This window comes from Lissotriton helveticus, chromosome 10, assembly GCF_964261635.1.
Source record: "Lissotriton helveticus chromosome 10, aLisHel1.1, whole genome shotgun sequence".
Taxonomy (NCBI): domain Eukaryota; kingdom Metazoa; phylum Chordata; class Amphibia; order Caudata; family Salamandridae; genus Lissotriton; species Lissotriton helveticus.
The window spans coordinates 693,799,556-693,817,982 of NC_136071.1; the positions used below are offsets into that span (position 1 = coordinate 693,799,556).

The window sequence follows — 18,427 nt, forward strand, 5'->3', positions numbered from 1 at the left end:
CAGAAATTTGTAGATGCTCCTAATTAATATTACAGTGGTACCAAAGCATCCGCGGGAAGTATTCAGATGACCAATCAATCATCCAGACAATCATTCAAGGATCTACAGAGTATGGCAAATCACCTGTCAGGGTCCTAATGTGCTGGATTTGCTTGCTGGAACGTGGTGATATGTTCATTCGAACAGCCAGGCCATGAGTCCTTCCCTGATTTGCTGGAGCAATGAGGTGCTCCTGAGGTGCAGGGGAAGGTTGTTCCAAGCTTTGGCCGCCATGTGTGAGAAAGAAGGTCCTCAGCTGTTGTGACGGCGTATCAGGGGGCATCTGTGAGGAAGAGACAGCCAGATCATAGGTGTGTTGGTGGAAGGTCATGCGTTTGGTGATGTATGCTAGTCCTTCGTTGTGCGGGCTTTGTATGCAAGGGTCGGCATCTTGCACTGGCATCTCTGCTGGATCTGGAACCAGTGTAGCTTCTTGAGATGGTGTGTGAAGTTGGTCCATCTGAGTTTGGTGTTGTCTGTACTCTCTTCAGGAGGTGTGTGGTGATTCCTACATAGAGTTTGTTCTCAAACTCCAGTCTGCTGGTGATCAGGGCCTGCACGATATTCCTTCTGGTGTTGACTGGGAGCCACCTGACGGAGCACTCGTACGGTGTGAAAACAGGCAGATGAGACTGCATTTACCTGTTTTTTCATAGATAGCTTGCTGTCCAAGATGATCTCGAGGTTGGGGGCATGGTCTGTCAGTGCGGGGTATGGGCTGAGTTCAACAGGCCACCATGCGTTGTTCCATGGCGAGGTGTAGTTCTCAAAAATGAGAACTTTTGTGTTGTCTACTGATATCACTGATGAAAAACAATTAAGACAAAAAAGTGTTGACATTTAGCGTTTTTTACTTCATCTTGCCTTCTCTTAATTTCTGCAGCTTATTCAACTATATGAGTCTCCTATAGTGATTCATTTTGAATGAGTCACCTCAAATGTTTGGATGAGTTCAGGTTGTGTGTGGGTAATCAGGACTGGGCACGCTTGTGATCTTTGAATAGGAGTCTGAAGGCAGTGTGAGTTTCCCACAGTGCTTTTCAATAGATCATGAAGGTGTGCAAACTGCATGCACATCCTGTCCTTGTCCTCTGTTACCGAGTGATTTCCACATATGTGTGAATTGTAATTGTGGGAAAGTGTGTGACAGAGTTATACAGCTGTCGAACATGGATAGTGCAAAAGAAAACCAAATACTGTGCATACAGATGTGCTGGGGAGGTGTATTCATCGGTGGTGTATAGTGAAGTGCAGCAGAAGCACTGGCGAAGGAAATAGGCCTCGATTGTTTTAAATACATGTGATGTCTGGTTATAAGTCTATAAGGATGTGCCAAGTGGTATGCTATATCAAGGCCAGGATAAAGTATGCATGTTTTAAGCTAAGTCATTAATTACATAAACCACACTTCTTTGAAGGGATTCCTAATTAGGCTCTTTTGCCACACCAGTGCTTAATTTGAGCTAGTGGCTTCCGGTGCGCAGTACAGGCACTTGATCATCAATATTGGTGCTTTTCATGAACATCAGTTAAGGGCATGTTCATTTAAGGGGAGATTAAGTGATCTTCTCATAAGGTGAACATGTTGTCGAAGTGAACTCTTGGCCAAAAAATCTAGATACTCAATTCTTTGCATATCCTGTGAACAATATGGCAGCTATTTTTGTAGAGAAAGACATTTTCTTCGCACAAGCAATAACCAAACTCAACATGTAATTCTCACTCTTTTGTCTGATTTCGAGCATCATGCTTATGTCTTTGAAAATGCTCTAACTTGAAATTGTGGTGTCTGTAGTCATAAAATATTTTGTGAGACTTCTGTAAATTAATTGTAACTCTGCAAACTAGTTTTCGGTAAATGAAACCTTTGAAACTGTACTTGTGTTGCCTGCTTGTATCCTGTAGTAATTAATGTAAATCAAAAGATAACCATTTAGTTTTAGTTCTCAGTGGGGCAATCTGCATAAATAATAAATATAGTGCCGCACTGCTGCTGTGCAAGGCCCACTTCACACAGTTCCCTTGTTCAACAGCAGAATGGAACTGGGCTTCGCTGACACCCTTCTGGACCTACACAGGGAGCCAGTTCTGGGAAGACAATAGGTAAGACTTGAAGCTAACCACTGTGATGGTCTACCACCCAAGTTCACACCTGTTGTGCATCCATTACCCTCAGCCACTGATATAAAGCCACATCCCTTTTTAAAGACCGGCCAAACACACACACATCTTTTTCATCCCACTTAAAGCACTGATGTGTCCCATCCTTCTTGCTTTGTTTTTTTTCTGAGAGCTTCCTTAGTTTCCCCTTCAAACATGAGTTTGCTACCTCCAGCTCTAGTTTCGATTGAGGGGCGGCTGAACAGGACAGCTCCATCACTATTGCCTTGCGGGTAGAGAGAGGTAGGGTGGCTGTTGTTGCAGTGTCACTCAACAGTGGGGACGAGAGGCCATTGGTTGCTATAGCTGCCTATCTTCACCTCAGTCCGGATGGCGTGCATTAAATATATTGCCTAAGCACATTTCCATGCTGTCATTAACCAATATTAGAACATTGGAATGTTGGTAGCTCCATTGAAAACAATGGAGTGCTCTGGGCTTATAATTGCTGGTAGAAGCCTGGAGCTCCAACATTCCAATGTTTCTTTGTTCACAGCTCTGGCTGTGAACAAAGGCTTCAGGGACCCTGAGGGGATTCCAATCCCCTCACGCTCCCAAAAGGCTTTATTTTTTTTGTTAGAACATTCTGTCCTCTAGTGACAGAATGTTCTTATAGCCCTTTGTAGATGGGCTATACCGCTATTAAAGTCCCTCTCCCTTGTTAAAGGCCCTCGCATTCGGCTCGGGGCCTTTAACGCTGGAGAGGGCCTTTAATAGCCGGTATAGCCCTCTACGGCGGGCTATAAGGCTATAGTATATTGAAAGGATGCTTGTGGGCATGCTTATGTGCGGGCACTAGGTGGCATATTCACTCTTGTAGTGTGCTGCTTGCCAGTAAGGGACTCTTCTTCACTGGGACATGCCAATGTGAGAAGTGTAAGGTGCAAAATAGGTGAACAAGTGTCGAGTTCGCAAAAGTCCAAAGAGACCTGGAAACATGACGTGATTCCCAAATGTTCAATACTTGGGCCTTCAAGAAAAAAAAATGTTATCCACTCTCTTTGATCTGAAGGTAGAAAACGAGGTGCGTTGCACTTGCTTGCATAATTCTCCTTAATGCTGAGTATATTTACTGTTTTCCCCAAGTGACCTTAACGCCAACCACGGACTAGTTCTCCGTCTCTGTCATTTGTCGGAGTCCATATTGGGTGTGTGTGGCCCTCAAAAGAGCATTCTGTCTATTCTTCTGGCTGACGAGACAGGTCAGTGGTTACCATGGAAATGACTGTAGTACATATAACAACCTGCAGCTTCCCCTACAGCATGTCATCTCCCGTGGACATTTGCTGGTGGTCACCGGTCAGATTTTTGGAGGGTTTGGCATTCAATGTACACAAGATGAAAGGAAACTCCGCCGAGACTGCTATTTCCCGGTGTGCTTCTTTGACAAAGAGGTCGGGCACAGTTTGGGAAGATCTCCACAGAGTGGCGCTGAAGCACGTTTTACTGCAGCAAAAAAAACCTGAAAATAAATACAGATCGCCAAACGCCGAAATCATTTCTACTTTTTTTAAGCTGACGTGGGAAATCTATCCCCTGTGATTTGCCAATCATCCCCCGGGTTCGGTGTAACGAATCTTGTAATAAATCTGCGTAGTAAACGACCAATAGCGAGGCACCTGTCCGTGGTCCTGAACTGCAGCCAGCCCCTCATTTGCATACCGAGGAATGTTGTGCCCGCTGTATGCAGACCACGGCAATAATAATAACATCGAGGAGTGTGGCGGGGTGGGTCGGGGTCAGTCTGATCCCTTTCCTCTCAGTGGGATTAAGGGAGCTCGGCATTGGTTCGGCTTTAATTTCTAAGCGACTGATTTGCCTTCCAGAAGAAAATGTGTCTCCTCAGTGAATGGGGGAGGTGGGTCAGTTAGATCCGTGCCTTCCCTCTGGGATTGAGAGGGTTTCTCCGCGTGCAGGTTTGATTTATATACGTCTAGAACGAAAAGGTGTCTCCGCGGCGTATTCTCTCAGTCCCTAGATCCCCCGGCCCCCCCGCTGCTCGGATCCGCCTCCCTCCCTCCACCCTCCATTCACATCCCCTCTCCTCCCTCTACGTCTCTGCCTTCTCCGTTTCAATCAGGTGTCTGCTGCTTTTCAACTTCGCCGTTGCTGCCCCCTCCGCGTCCTACTCGCCAGGAAAGCCCAGTCCTCGCCCCCCACCCCCCTCTCCAGGAAGCAGCAACGTGCTCTGAATGTGGGCTCCCACTTTGCCAGGACGCTTCTGCTGCCTGCCTCTCTCTCGCTCGCTCCCTCCACCTCCTCCTACCCGGACTGCCAGCATGCTGCCTCTCCGCCAGCCCATCTGACACCTCCGAGGGGAGAGAGGGGTCCGGACCAGGCGCCCTTCGCTTCCAATGCCGGCCCCCCGGGGCGCCGTCTCAGCAGGGGGTCGCGCTGAAGGCTGTCCTCCCCGGGGCCTGATCTCGGGGTGACCACAGACGCTCACGGTGCCGCCTCCGCTGCCGGTTTGTTGTTGCTGCTGCCGGGAGCCACTTGTCTGTAGTATGTGGTAGCCCGCCTCGGATGTACTCATGGCTTCACTGTACCAGCGTTTCACGGGGAAGATCAACACCTCCCGGTCCTTCCCCGCTCCACCCGAGTCCAGCCACCTCCTGGGCGGGCAGGGGGGCACCGACGACAACGCCGCCAAGAAGCCCCACCGCCCCCCGCAGGAGGCCAGGGCGCTCTACCAGTACCAATACCAGTACCAGCAGAGGAATGACTGCGAGGAGGAGAACGTAAGACACAAATCTTTATTGCTTAATGTAATAACTCGCTATCTGCCCCCCCCCCCCTCACATATCTACCCCCAGTAGGGCTCTTTAGTGATAATTAAACTGCGCGTGAGTCTCTGGAGGAGACCAGTTAATATTCCAATTACTCGTCTCTCCCCAGCCTCGGTGGTTCCCAACCGCAGATAGAAGCCTGCATCGATTTTCTGGAGAGGCTGCGAAAGAAGCTGCTCCTTGCATTGGCTTCGTAGAAGTTTAACCTAACATTTCCGGGCGCGGGAGCCGTCCCTGCGGGGCATACTGGAAGGTGCGCGAGGGCCCAAGGTGCTCTTGGGTAGACCTCGCGCCCGCCATACGGCTATGCCATAGCATGGGCAAACAAATGGAAAAATAGTGCGAACACCACCAGCAACTGGTATGTTGGGGCAACTGGTGAGTGTTTTCGTGTTGCCCTAATAGTTAGCCAATCAGGCCAGGGTATGTCAGAAGACGTAGGAAAATATATGCACCATACCACAACCTAGCATATCATAATAACATTGTACTCCGCTAGGTAAACATGCGTCTATTTGGGGCAGGTTTTGGCCGTCCCATGTTCGGTGAGCGCACGTGCCCTCACCGCGCATACTATTTTTGCGACTGAACAGCGCGTGGAGCCGATATCTATATCACATTGCTTTTTTTTGCAAGGCACGCACCGTGTGTCAAGGGGATTCGAGGACAGCTCCGTGTTTGCACATACTGCGAATGCAAACATTTGTTGATCCGCGGCGCTGTGCGGTTAAACGACATCTGTTCCCTCCACACCGAAGGCCAGTTGTGCGTTCAGACCTTAAACACGCACTAAAGCCAGAAGATTGTTAACAACAATATTAATGCCCACACCCTGTGGGTCATGAACGAAGTGTATGTGCGATACTCGGGGGCATCGTATACACGGTCAACCCAATCGCAGTTTGCACGTGCATACATCGCTGATCATAAGCTTAGGACCAGGGAGCTATGCTGCTATTGGTCCTCTAAAATGTTCCTTGTAGGAGAAGGTTATTTCTTATTCCTAAATGTGTTAGTAAACAACCTCAAATAAGAATGCTCGGATCTGTGCACTTGTCACCCGTTTTACCACGGAGGAGATGCGTGTACTTTTCTTCCTGTCGGTTTCAAGATGGACTCGCTTCAGAAGTGGCAGGCTGCTCTAAAAACACTTTAGAATCAAAACTGTCGGCTGGATTGCAGTTGCTGAGCCCGTTACAGCTCTATTTGCGAAATGTATTCAACTGTTATGAGGCGAGTTAACAGGAACAAAAGTGTGAAAACTGCATTATAGGTTTATCAAGTCAGTGCTGTATCACAACTAACCACTAGATGGCAGCATCCTAAAGCAAAGATGCTCCACCTGAATCATTTGTGACCGTATAGCGCTGTATGTTTTTTTTATTTGGCTTATTTGTTTTATATATGTCTTTCATTTTGCTAGCAGGGGGCTGTTGGTTTGAAATGTGAGAAATACCGCGTGCCGGTACTCGTGTAATGCCCTTCGGCACATTTAAATGATTTAATGGGCTGATAACGTCTTCCGACGAATCCGCTGTAAAATGCTATAAACGGTAAACCTTTACAAACAGATCCGGACATTAACATATTTCAGTGATTTTCAATAACACAATGAACAGATTTTTAGTATAGACAATAATATACCGTGGACGGATTTGTTAGGTAGAGCGATACCCCGTGACAAAGAAACAAACACTTGTTTTTATCAAAAACAGGAGAAACACGACAGCACGGAATGGTCGGGTGTTGTGGTGTGCTTGGAGTTCATCCGACGCAGCCTGTGCTTGTGGCGCGCGTGATTCTCGGCTAGCCGGATTCGTTTCCCTGTGGTGACTGGAGAGCGCTGTTCCAGGTGCTGAAACAAGCCCCAGACATGCTGTTGGGTAATGGGCTGTGGTTTATGTGCGCATGATACCAGCAGCTGACCTCAGCAGCTCTCTGCCGCGCGCTAGCATCCCTCAACATTCGAACAGGCGCTGGACAGAAGGCATGTGTCTGGCTAACAGGAAAGGGGGCTTCTAGAATTATTTTGTGTGACTGTCTTGCAGAAGCACCTCGACTTTTGCAGAGTGGCCAGTGCTTGTCCGCTACACACGTTTTTAAAGGGAAGCCAATGGCAAATGCATGACCATACTGCGTATTATGGTTCACGTGAAGACGCACTTACAGTTTATACATCGATGGCTGCGTCTTTATGGTCCCGTATGTTTTCTGTCAGTATGCACAAGTTAAAATGCGTGTCTCCTCAGTTTGTCATGTGTATTACAAATATGTGTTGGTGTGAGTTGCAAGAATCTCATTGGACAAGCTCCTCTTCGACGTGCATTCGTCACACTGTATGAGGGGGTTGGCGCTCGTACCTTTTCCCACACACGTGTGCGTTAACCTGTACCGAAAAGACACACGCAGGGAAGACACGTGCAATGCATTTTTCACTCTATAAAAATACAGCCCCAAGGACGAGCGAGGGGCCTTCATTTGAGGTCGAGTGGACTCTCGAAAGTGTCAGACACATGAACGATTCCCACATTTCATTTTATTATATCAATTTTTGTTATTTTCTATATAAAAATAAAAGGCACAAAAGAATATACAGATCTTAAGTGGACTATCCACATTTCTTTTAATATTACTGTTGATTTGTCAGGCAACATTAATGTCACCTAAAGATGAATGTATGTAGAATCCGGTTGTGCCTGGCAAGATTCGCACCCTTTCCTGCCCACTTCCGCCTTGCCCATTCCACATAGTCCTATCCACGGTTGGTCGATCGAGTCATCAGTTCTGCTGCGAGGTGATCAGTCGTCGTGTTATTGGGATAGTCATTGCTGACGCTGGCACAGAGAGTCAGCTCCACCCATCCACGAAATTACCACTTTCTCTCCTCTCATGCACACATGATTTTTTCTTTTTATTTCTGCAAATTGGCTGAAGCACGTGCGCTCCCATTAGAGGGAGATTTCTTCCGTTCCTTCCTCTTCCGACGAGTCATACTGATTAATGGGTTTAATTTTTGCAAGCAATTGCCGGGAGGCGCCTGAATAAGATACTGGCGACGCTCGCGCGAGAGCCTCGTCCCTTTTAATTATAGCGACTTTAACAATGAATGAATCAGGTTTATGAGGGGGGCGTCCCCACGAGGCCCCTTTCTGATCTTCACCCGTTTCCTCTTGAGTCCGACTTTCAGTGGTTCGGCACCTGGTTCCAGCTGGCGGCCCGGGGACTGGTGTGGCGCTGCCAGCGTTCGAGGCCTTGACACTGGTGTCATGTTTATGGCTTGAACCTCAGCTGTCACCAGACAAGAGTGTGAGCTTCAGGGAGAGGGGCTTTGGCTCCGCCCACATGTTAGGAGCCAGGAGTACATGTTTTGATTGGGCAGAAGTTGTGTGGTTCCACAGAAAAAGTGCTTGCCATTTAGCAGCTGTGATCATTGTATTTTTTTTTATCCAGTTGAAGGAAACTTGAATTTTAAAGGGCACAAATTTGACATTGGAATGCTATTGAAGTGTCTTAGATAACTAGATAATTTTTTATTATTTTTCTCAGACAGTAGCAAAGATGGGAGGAAGGCAGCCATTAGCCTACATGAATTGACAGTGCAACTGTCACTTGACCCTTTAACCTAAACCTATATGATTCTACATATCTCTATTTACTCACAAATACATATGTCTCTATTCCCGTGCTTTTTGCCTGTAAAGATTCGCATTACCACACATCATACCTTTAAAACCAGACCTATTGGCATTGCCAATGCTTGCTAGTCAACAGGGATAGACATCTGGATTGTACGACGTGGTGTGTAATAAGTGAATAAATACCTCCCATATGGGAGTTGTCAGCATCTATGTCATTACTAGACCCACAAACAATGTCACCCCTGTATTTACTTTGTAAAATGTCATTCATTTATTTTTGGACAGTGATGCCCCAAGACACATTGGAGAAAATGGCTGCTACTTGGAGAAGGCCTCAAACGTTTCGAAAGCACTCTGTCTCTCTTCCTTTCATTTTCTCACCTTGATTGTCTCGCCCTCGCCTTTGTCAGTCTTTTGCAATCTCCCTCTCTCTCTCTTTTTGCTTGCTCACCCCTCTACTTCTTTATCTTTCACTTCACCCTTGCTTCTCTGTCTCACCTTTCTCTTTTCCTATGTTTTTTAACTTTCCCTTTCTTTCTCTTACACCATTCCCTTTCTTTTTCATTTTCCTTTCTTGCTCCATTCTCCCTCTTCTCTCTCACTTTTCTTTCTCTTACAATAAGTTAACCCAAAATAAGTAGTTTGTGAAATAATGCGAGCTCTAGAATAAAGGCACACTGTGTGTGCAGAAGACAAACACACCATATGTCTTCATATAAAGGACCATCTCTGCATGGAAGCATGGGTGTTACTGACATGGAGACATCATTACCTCCCAGCTGATTTTTTCAATGTTATTTTATAAAGCTGAGCTCTTAAACATGGCATATTAAGTTTTAGTGTCTTCAGTGGACTCACAGGCTGCCTTGTGGGGTGAAATTTAGAAGATGCTTTCTTAGGGGACTTTAGGATTTAGCAGCTGTTTGTCAAATAATGGGCTACAATAGTTCAGTATGTACAGTAGCACTGGGACCCACCCTGTGGACAGGGTTGGACATGGGACAGAAAATAGTCCTGGTCACCAAAATAAAAGTGACCCCATTAGTGAATTAGATAGTTAAAAAAGTTGGTAATGTTTGCAATTTTGGACCTGTAAAGAGACACGCTGTGTAAGTGTTTTCGCAGGAATGGAAGACACTATGGAAAATAGATTTCTTCAGGCAATCTTTGTTTTAATATCAGGGAAATCAACAGTAATACCCGGCCCACACGACCACAAAACAACCCCACTAAGAGGCAAAAAAACACAACCCACACACTCACCTGTCAGATCAGCCCATTGGGACTTGCCTGATTGCCCTATGGTGAAAAGAAAATAGGGATGAGGCCAGATCAACCTTTAGAGCGTAGGCTTCAAATCAACAGTATACAAAGAGATGGACAGCTCTGACAGGATAAATAAAGAAAATAGTTATACCAGAGTAACTTATTATTTGTTATTGGTAAGGGACATTTCTATATGTTTCTTGAATAATTTCAAACAGAACAATATTTTTTATATTGATCAGGACACCTTGTTATGCAGAGTGAGACAATGCACACAGGTTGAACAATGAGTTTTTTTGCTTTATCTGGTGTTTAAACAAAAAAGTAAAAAAGGGTACATAAATATTTTTGTAGAGATGAAAATAATTTCGCAATAACAGAGTATTGTTCTGAAATAGTGCGCAAATCCTTGCTAAATGCAATATGTTAAGGTGACGGTCATGCCCATTATTCAGGGTTTTGGTACCTTCATCAGATATGCCGCCCAAAATTAAAAAAAGACCTGCTCATGGAGTTATATGCTAAATGTCTGTTAAATTAGAGGAGCAGTGAACTTTAATAGAATTGCAGCATTTGTGAAGATCTTGTTAGGTGTGGTCCTGAGATTTGTTGTTGACGCGTTTCGGCCTGGTGGTTCTAGGCCTCTTCAGGGCTGGGAAAGGATGTGCCTCAATGCTTAAAAAATGTCATTGAAATTATAGTCATTGGGCTTACATGACCCATGTATACATCAATATTAATCTATGTGGTGTCAATGAAGAAGAGTGAATGAGTGAGGCACACATGCTGGGCGCACACTGGTGTAATGCAAGGTATAAATATATATATGTACCACCTTTAAAACCTAGATGTGTTAAAATAGGCCTCGTGCTAATAGCTGCCCCATGGCTGTGTGAATGCAGATTATACTGCCAGGCAATATCACAAGGGTGTCCATTTAACATTAAGAGATATCTATAAAGTTTGAAAACATCAAAGGAGTGCACCGGCCTGTATCCAGGGAGTCTGTAAAAAGCAATGCATGTAGCTGTGCATGCGAGGTGTATCCTCTGATCCTATGGCGTGGGGCTTACTACCCGCTGTGAGAAACTGTGGCAAACCAGACAGATTCCACAAAGATGCTCACTTGAGCATATGAAATACAACTGCTGGATAAAAACAAAGATAAACCACAACCTAGATTAAAAAATGGGGTTACTTGTTATTAACCGCATGCGCGCTAGCGGTTTTCCCGCTGTGCGCTGTGTTTTTAGAAAAGCCGCGTTACATGACGAGCTCAGCTCGTCATCCGCGTACGAGCACCGTAGCTGATGACGAGCTGAGCTCGTCATCAGCATCGAAGGGGTTAAGATGTTGCAACACTCCATGAATCACATTGAGACTTACTTGAGGGGAAAACTGTCAGTCACCCGGGGGTCCGATAGGAGGTCATCGCCTCTTTGTACGGCTTGGCGAGTGTGCTCATGTCGATTCCGCGTCCCTTGAGACTATCCCAGCCCTCTCCTCTGAATTTTCCGTGGTCAGCTTGCGGGTCTGCTGCCGTAGAGGGAAGAATCTCTAGCTGTAGAGCGGAGTGTTCTCTACGGCACTTTAGCAGGGTATGGAGGCATATCAGCTGTTTCTAAACTGGTGTGGTGGGGGTGTTTACAAGATCACTTGACAATCTCAATGTTTCAGAGTCAGCACCTCAAGACTGCTGACAGGGCGTCTTGGAGCTCTAATATAGTTCTCTCATGGTGACCAATTGCTGTAACTCTCTTTTGGCTTCCATTAGACTAACAGGAGCCATGTCTCTAATGATGAGGTTCGGTACCACTCGCGATGGTCAAGGATCATGCTTTATTAGTATTCATTTCTAAAGTTGGACTGTCAAAGTAAAGTTTTCCACTATCGGGCCGCTAAAGTGTAAAACTACAAAGTGTCTGCTTAGACAACATAAGTGTGGCCAGAGGAAGACTTAATAGATTGATGTTGATGGTAAATATGCTTCCTTCAAAGCCTTACTAGTTCTGCACTAGCATGTTGGTTGGGAAATGAGGCTCGCTGAACTGCATCATAGGATTTGTAGTTGATAAAGTGTTTTTTAAGCTCATAGGCAACATTGCATTCTCAGTATGTGTAAAAACACTCATATGGTGATGGGAGGAAAGCTTGGACATAGTGCAAACTCCTGGCAATCACTCTGGGTGGCATTCCAATACATCATTTTACACTCACTGTGCCACTTGAGATTTAGTCCCACCTTCTGCAAATCAGTTCCGACCCTCCTCCTAATGGGAACAGTTCACCCTGGAAGACTAGACCCCATCCAGAAAGACATACAAGCAGCTCCTGACTATTTAAGGCCCTAATAGCCCTCTCAGTGAGTTTTAGCTTGAATCCTGTGGTGCAGTGAGCAAGGGAATACCATCAGCCACTTAGGGCTTTACAACCAGCTCACAAAAGGCGATGGGAGGAATGCTTGCAAATAGTCTAAACCACTGCTAATCACTCAGGGTAGCATTACAATTCATTGTTTTTTGCCCACCGTGCCACTCTATAGGGAGGTCAGCGTTATGCAAATCAGTACCGATCCTGCTCCTCATAGGAGCAGTCCATCCCGCACTGCCAGACGAAGCTCCCTCCAGAAGGCAACTCAATTATGCATGTTTGAAACTGAGACAGAATATTTCCAGCGAGGGGACTCCACTAATTAGGTAGTCTGACGGGATATGTCCCTGTGTCAAAGAAACTCCAATCTCTTAAAAGTGGGAGTCAATTTGTTAGAGCTTTGAGGAGAATAAAAGCTTGGTAATTCCTGTGCATCTACAGGGATACAAAATGCCTGTTACAATGGAACAGCCTACTCAAATGCACAACATAGGCTTATATAAGGAAAAATCTACTTTATAAAAACCCCACAAACATGTTTCAGAAAATATGGATTGAAAAGTCCGATTTTAATTATCAGTTCTAGCAAGATCCAAAGACTTTAAATGGAACGTGTGTTGTGTGAAGAAAAAACAGTAATACATACATATATCATTTCATTTTGATCTCAAACCTATGCCTGTGGAATATTCTGTGATACTGAACGCCACAAGCACAGAGTCAAGAAAATCAGGTGTCTGGCAGAATCAGAGGATTACCTGGCATCTCGTTGGGCTACTTTAACAGTCATACACAGTACGCCAACAGGAACATCCGATTTATTTCTAAATTGGGCTGGTAGTGTTTATAATATTGTTTATAACACAAAACTCTCCATATTATAACTATTAGGTCTCATTGACTCAATAGCTCGAGTTCAACCTGTTCCTGGTGCTTTAAAAACACATAAATAAATAAATCCAATTTTCTGTTGCGCTATCATTTATTCATCTCAAAGCACACAGGAGAGGGCGAGAACAATTTTTGTCTCCATTTTTAGTGGGAAACATCCTTTACAACGCAACTTTTACCACGCAGTGCCTTTATGACGCAACTTTTACAACGCAAACCATTACAACGCATTGCGCTGGGGGGCGCTCTAGGATAGGGAATACGTTTAATTTACTGTCCAACACCTTCCCTAGTGTCCACGGGGACTGGAGGTGGAATAGTAAATTAAACTATTCACTATCCAGCACCCCAAAGCGCTATGCGTTGTAAAGGTTTTCGTTGTAAAAAACGCGTTGTAAAGGCATGAGATGTAAAAGTATGCGTTGTAACGTCATAAATCCATTTTTATTAATAATTCAAGGCAATGGAGGATAGAACCAGTTAACTAATATTTTGTCCTCTTGTGTTTTAATGTGCAGATTAATGTGGACCACACAACTATCAGTTTAATGACGACGGCTTGCATTGAGACGAAAAGTGTATTACAAATGGATCCAAAACATTGTAATTTGGATCCCACCTCAACTCTGTTCACAAATGCTTCCCCACTCTGCACCATGGTATATTTAAAATAATCACCGAAATTACCTGCAAGACTAAATAGCAAATTCTCAAATGAGCCACACGCCTCCATCCTATGATAAATTCTGGGATAACTAGTTAGTTAAATTAGCCATCTAGAAATGTAACCCATAAAAATTCAGTATCCGTGTAGAGTAGCAAAATGTTTCATAATCGACTGACCTCGAACTTTTTCTGCTGAGCAAATTGACAAGGATCGCCAAGGTTTACCAGCAGTTGAAACTGTACTGCTGCAAGTGTGAGGTACTAATTTTTCACCTTCTGGTAATAGTAGAGATGTCCCACTTTTGCCACTGTATGAGATATTGAATTGAATTCGTACTTGTATAGCGCACTTATACCCTGAGAGGTGTCTTGGCGCTGTACGCATACCGCTGAGGAACCCTTCCTGGCTTTTCCCTGTGAAATGCCCACTCCTGGGCACCCCCAAGGTGAAGCCAGGGATCCCAGCGCTGTTGGGGCCGTTGTGGAGATTAAGCAAGCTATTGCCCAGAGTTGCAGAGTGGGACCCATGATTGGAATAGGCACCGAGGCGAGAATTATCAGGTCCGAGGAAATTGAGCCCAAGACCCGCCGAGGCGGGAATTGAACCCTGGTCCCGGGCCAGACCTCTGCATCAGGGTCTGCCTCTCTAACCATTGAGACACACTTTTCCACAGATATGCAGTAATGGCCAAAAGAAATGTTGTTTCAGGTTTTGTTCCCCAAATTACTAGTCCATATTCTAAACGTTGCAGAAATGTCTGCCTAAGAGGTGACCCCTTACTGAGAATTTACTGTGTGGGTTCCGTATCAGACCCAACTGTATTCATATCAATTTTCCGATGCCATTGGAAAATTGCTGTTTTTTTTTTAAGCACATCAGAAGTGAACAGTGGTTTCCAAGCACTAAAGGAATGGATGCAAAGATAGACATACCTGAAAGCCATTACTGATTAGCTTCGAAAAAGTATAACTAGATATGTCCTGGTTTTATTAAGTCTGTGGGATAATTTCCTACTTACAAAGCCAGGCAGCACTATTACAAAATCTATAATGTGAAACCTATATATATTTTCGATGCACTGACTGAATTATTTCACGCTGTCACAAAAAGGCATGCCTATTGTGTCTGACACTATCTTCAATACCCATTGTAGTGCGAGGTTGAACTCCCAAGTGTTAGATATGCCATACTCAACAAAGCTGGAATTAGGCCTGGGCGGTGAACAACTCTCTGTTCGCGGAGTTTTCAGAGTTTTCTGCGCTCTGCGGAGTGCAGAAAACTCCGCTGCACGTAGTATGGGTGGAGTTTTCCCCCCTTGCCAACGGTAAGTTGTCGAGCGCGAGCTGCCACTTGGGTAGAATTTCTACTTGAGCAGCAGGAAGATCAGCATTCCCACTGCACTCCACCACTTGCGGAACTCAATGGAGTTTGAACCCTGCCATGGCCTAGTTGGAAGTAATGAGTGGCCTGAAAAGATCTAAAAACTGGTTTATGCAAGCAACCAACATATGGATTTAATGTAGAAGCTGCCCTGTGATCATCACCACTGAAGAGTGAATACATTCTATGAAACATAGGATCAATTGCAGTCTTAGGTGCCTATTAGGATGGCGGGCGGACTTTAGTCCTCCCCCAACCCTAGCGGTAAAGGGACCGCCGCCTGCCATGCGACAGTCCTGCCACCCCAATTATGATGCGACCACCACCGCGGCAGTCGCATCTAGCATTGTAACATTGCGGCGGGAGCTGCTGGCAGCAGCACCCACCGCAATGGTAGAATGCCATGTTTTGCATTTCCATGCACAAGGTGGCAGGAACCGGGCGGTGCCTGCCACCTTGTACATGGACATGCAGGGGGCACCATGGGTACCCCCGAAGTGCACCCCCTACACCACCACCACCCCCGGGGGCACACAATGGGCCCCCAAAGCAAATCTCCGCCAGCCAAGGCCTTAACCCCTTCGACGCTCATGACGAGCCCAGCTCGTCATGGAGTTTCCATTGACTTCAATGGAAATTACATGGGAAGCCATAAAACACCTTAGCATCCAAGTGGTTAAATACCAATGATCATAATAAGGATGGCGGTGCCTGCAAGGCACCGGCACCATATATGAGCCCCAGCCTGCCCGGCGGGCAATCGTAACGATTGCCGACCGGCAGACAAGTGGCGGACCGACTTTCCGTCCGCAGCGATACCCACTATCATCTTAATATGGCGGTGGGTAATTCAGGTTACGATGGCGTGACGTCGCCACCGCCGGCATGGCGTGACGGTCGCCACCGCCGGCATCGCGGTGGCAATCGGTATGCCATCCTAATCACCCCTCAAGTGTCAGAAGATTAAATACAAAGTTTGACTTATTGTTTTTTAACTTGTGTGTCCGAACAAAAGCTGAGGATGCCTACAGATGGGCAAGGGGCAATACCTAACATTATAGACTGGCTCCACAGTCAATAGTGTAGTTGGTTGTCCCGCTCACAAAAATCAAACACATGTTCTAATTATTTAGTATTATTGCTTTCTGCAGAGGGCATAAATGGCTATTAATTGCCCACCACAGAATTCTGTCTTCAAGCCAAAGGCCAGAGCACACAGATAGGAGAAAGGTTTTTCATAGTTGTCTCCTCATGTTAAGGTGGCCAATAAAACTATTACTTACCTGTCGAACCAGTTGTTCCTGGAGGCCGCTCTCAGTTCCACCTCACTTGAACTACTGATCCTCTCTTCATTGAACAGTGGAAAAAAATCTATGTACACAAGGCTGATTGGTTCATAAATTCTGCTTAAAGACATTGCGTTTCTAGTTCTATGTTTTGCTAGAGACTGCAGACCCATCATCCATTCTAGGTGAGTATGCAGGACCATGCCATTTTGTGAGTCACAAATTGTGACCTTTTGCAACTCGCAATTTGCAACTTGCATAATGGAATGTACAACAGTGTCTCAGACACTAATTGCAATTCCTGATAGGGTCGCAAATGACATGCCTCATCAATATTCATAAGGCTGGTCACAATTTGCGACCCATTGGGAATGGCCAGCTCTTGCACTTTTTAAATAAAGCTTTTTTTTTAATGCAGCCTGTTTTCCTTAAAGGAAAATGTGATGTGTTTAAAAAAGAAAAATTAAAGTTTCAGTTTTTTTTTTAAGAGTAGTCTGTGGTCCATGGGACCACTGCCGGCTCGTAAAAAATGTTTTCTCTGCCCAACAGAAAGGGGTCCCCTGGGGATCCCTTCCTGTTTGCAGTCACAAAACAATTGTACATACCAGTGTGACTCTCTGTTAGGAAGCAGCGCCCTTGGCACACTCCTTCCTAATAGCGACTCGCAAACCCTATTTTGCGAGTCGGTATTAAGTTACCGACATGCAAAATAGGGTTTGTACATACCAGAACCCTTTTTAGCGGTTGCAAACAGGCCGATTTCCCATGTGCGACCTTCAAAAAGGGTTGTACATCTGACCCCTAGTGCTTAAAATGGTTTTATACACTGTTCCGTTGGTCCGGATGGTCTCCATTCACTCACTCATTCGTTTAGCTCTCTCTTTGTAGATATGATCAACATGGAATCCATCTTTTATGGATTTTGCTTTCTGAAATGACCAGCTGCCTTTTAGTACAGTTCTTAATTCAGCCGACGCAATTACATATACTAAAAAACAGGTTAACATAGGGTGAAGACCTTTGATATTTATTGTCTTGATTCGTAAAAGAATGAGCACATCTAGGCTTTAGTGATCTACGCTTTTGACTTGTATAGATTTACTTGTTTTTTGGGATTCACAAGATCCCAAGCATTACCTTTGTGAATCTACAAAAATCTAGGATTTCTTGCACAGTGTTGTTGCCCAAAGATTTACGTCTGCAGATTGTCTTCAGTAAAACAGCATGCAGGAATACGATAGGAATTTTTTTTATATCTTTTCCCATTTATCTTCCCTCATAGAAATATATTTTTCCATATAAAGAAATTATTTTGCCAACACAACTTAAAGCTAAGGAGGTATTTCTGTCATTGAACTGTAGAGTCATGTCCTTTGCCTGTGAAGTTGGGCACAGTCCGCAAATATCACCGCTTGCCAGTGCTTAATTTGTTAAAAAATATGTGCCAGTGCTCTCGTCAGGAGGCCACTGCAGCTTGCATTACACACTGCCCCTGCCAGCACTGCCAATGTTATCAACAACACAACTACTAACCATCACATTCTTACAAGTGTGATAATTCTGACTATTTAAGCCCCCAAACCTATAAGAATGTCTTGGGCGCCTGCTGATAGTCATTGTTAATGTATATTGAATTAATAACTACCTGTTGTTGTGGTCATCTCTAAATTAGCCAGAGACTGCCACCTTGTGGCAGACTGTCCCCTGCACTGGTGTTGACAATTAAGTGCTGGTGCCGTGCACTGGAAATCACTGGCTAAAATTAAGCACTGCCCTTTGCTAAAATGAATTATATTTTGTGGCTTCACCCAATGTTAAGCTGACCAGGAAAACCCCATTGACCCAGCTATGCAAAGCTTTTGTCTGCGAACACTGGGCTTTGTTAATAGAGACTGATCACCAGCCAGGACACCCTGGTCTCATTAGTACAAACTTGCTGTACAA

The 18,427-nt window shown here is 45.1% G+C and overlaps 1 protein-coding gene across 2 annotated transcripts in view; it reads left to right on the plus strand.

Moving 5' to 3' along the window:
• Window positions 1-18,427, plus strand: part of DPP6 (dipeptidyl peptidase like 6) — a 2,254,101-nt gene that overhangs the window by 497,497 nt on the left and 1,738,177 nt on the right. Inside the window, exon 1 of one of the 2 annotated variants that reach the window (XM_078663244.1) lies at window positions 4,696-4,937. The exons of the other annotated variant lie outside the window; for it this stretch is intronic. Within the exon in view, the coding sequence (XP_078519370.1) occupies window positions 4,731-4,937 (207 nt within the window). The 5' untranslated portion in view covers window positions 4,696-4,730. Of the gene's footprint in view, window positions 1-4,695; window positions 4,938-18,427 lie in introns of those variants that run through there. 2 annotated transcript variants of the gene reach the window in all.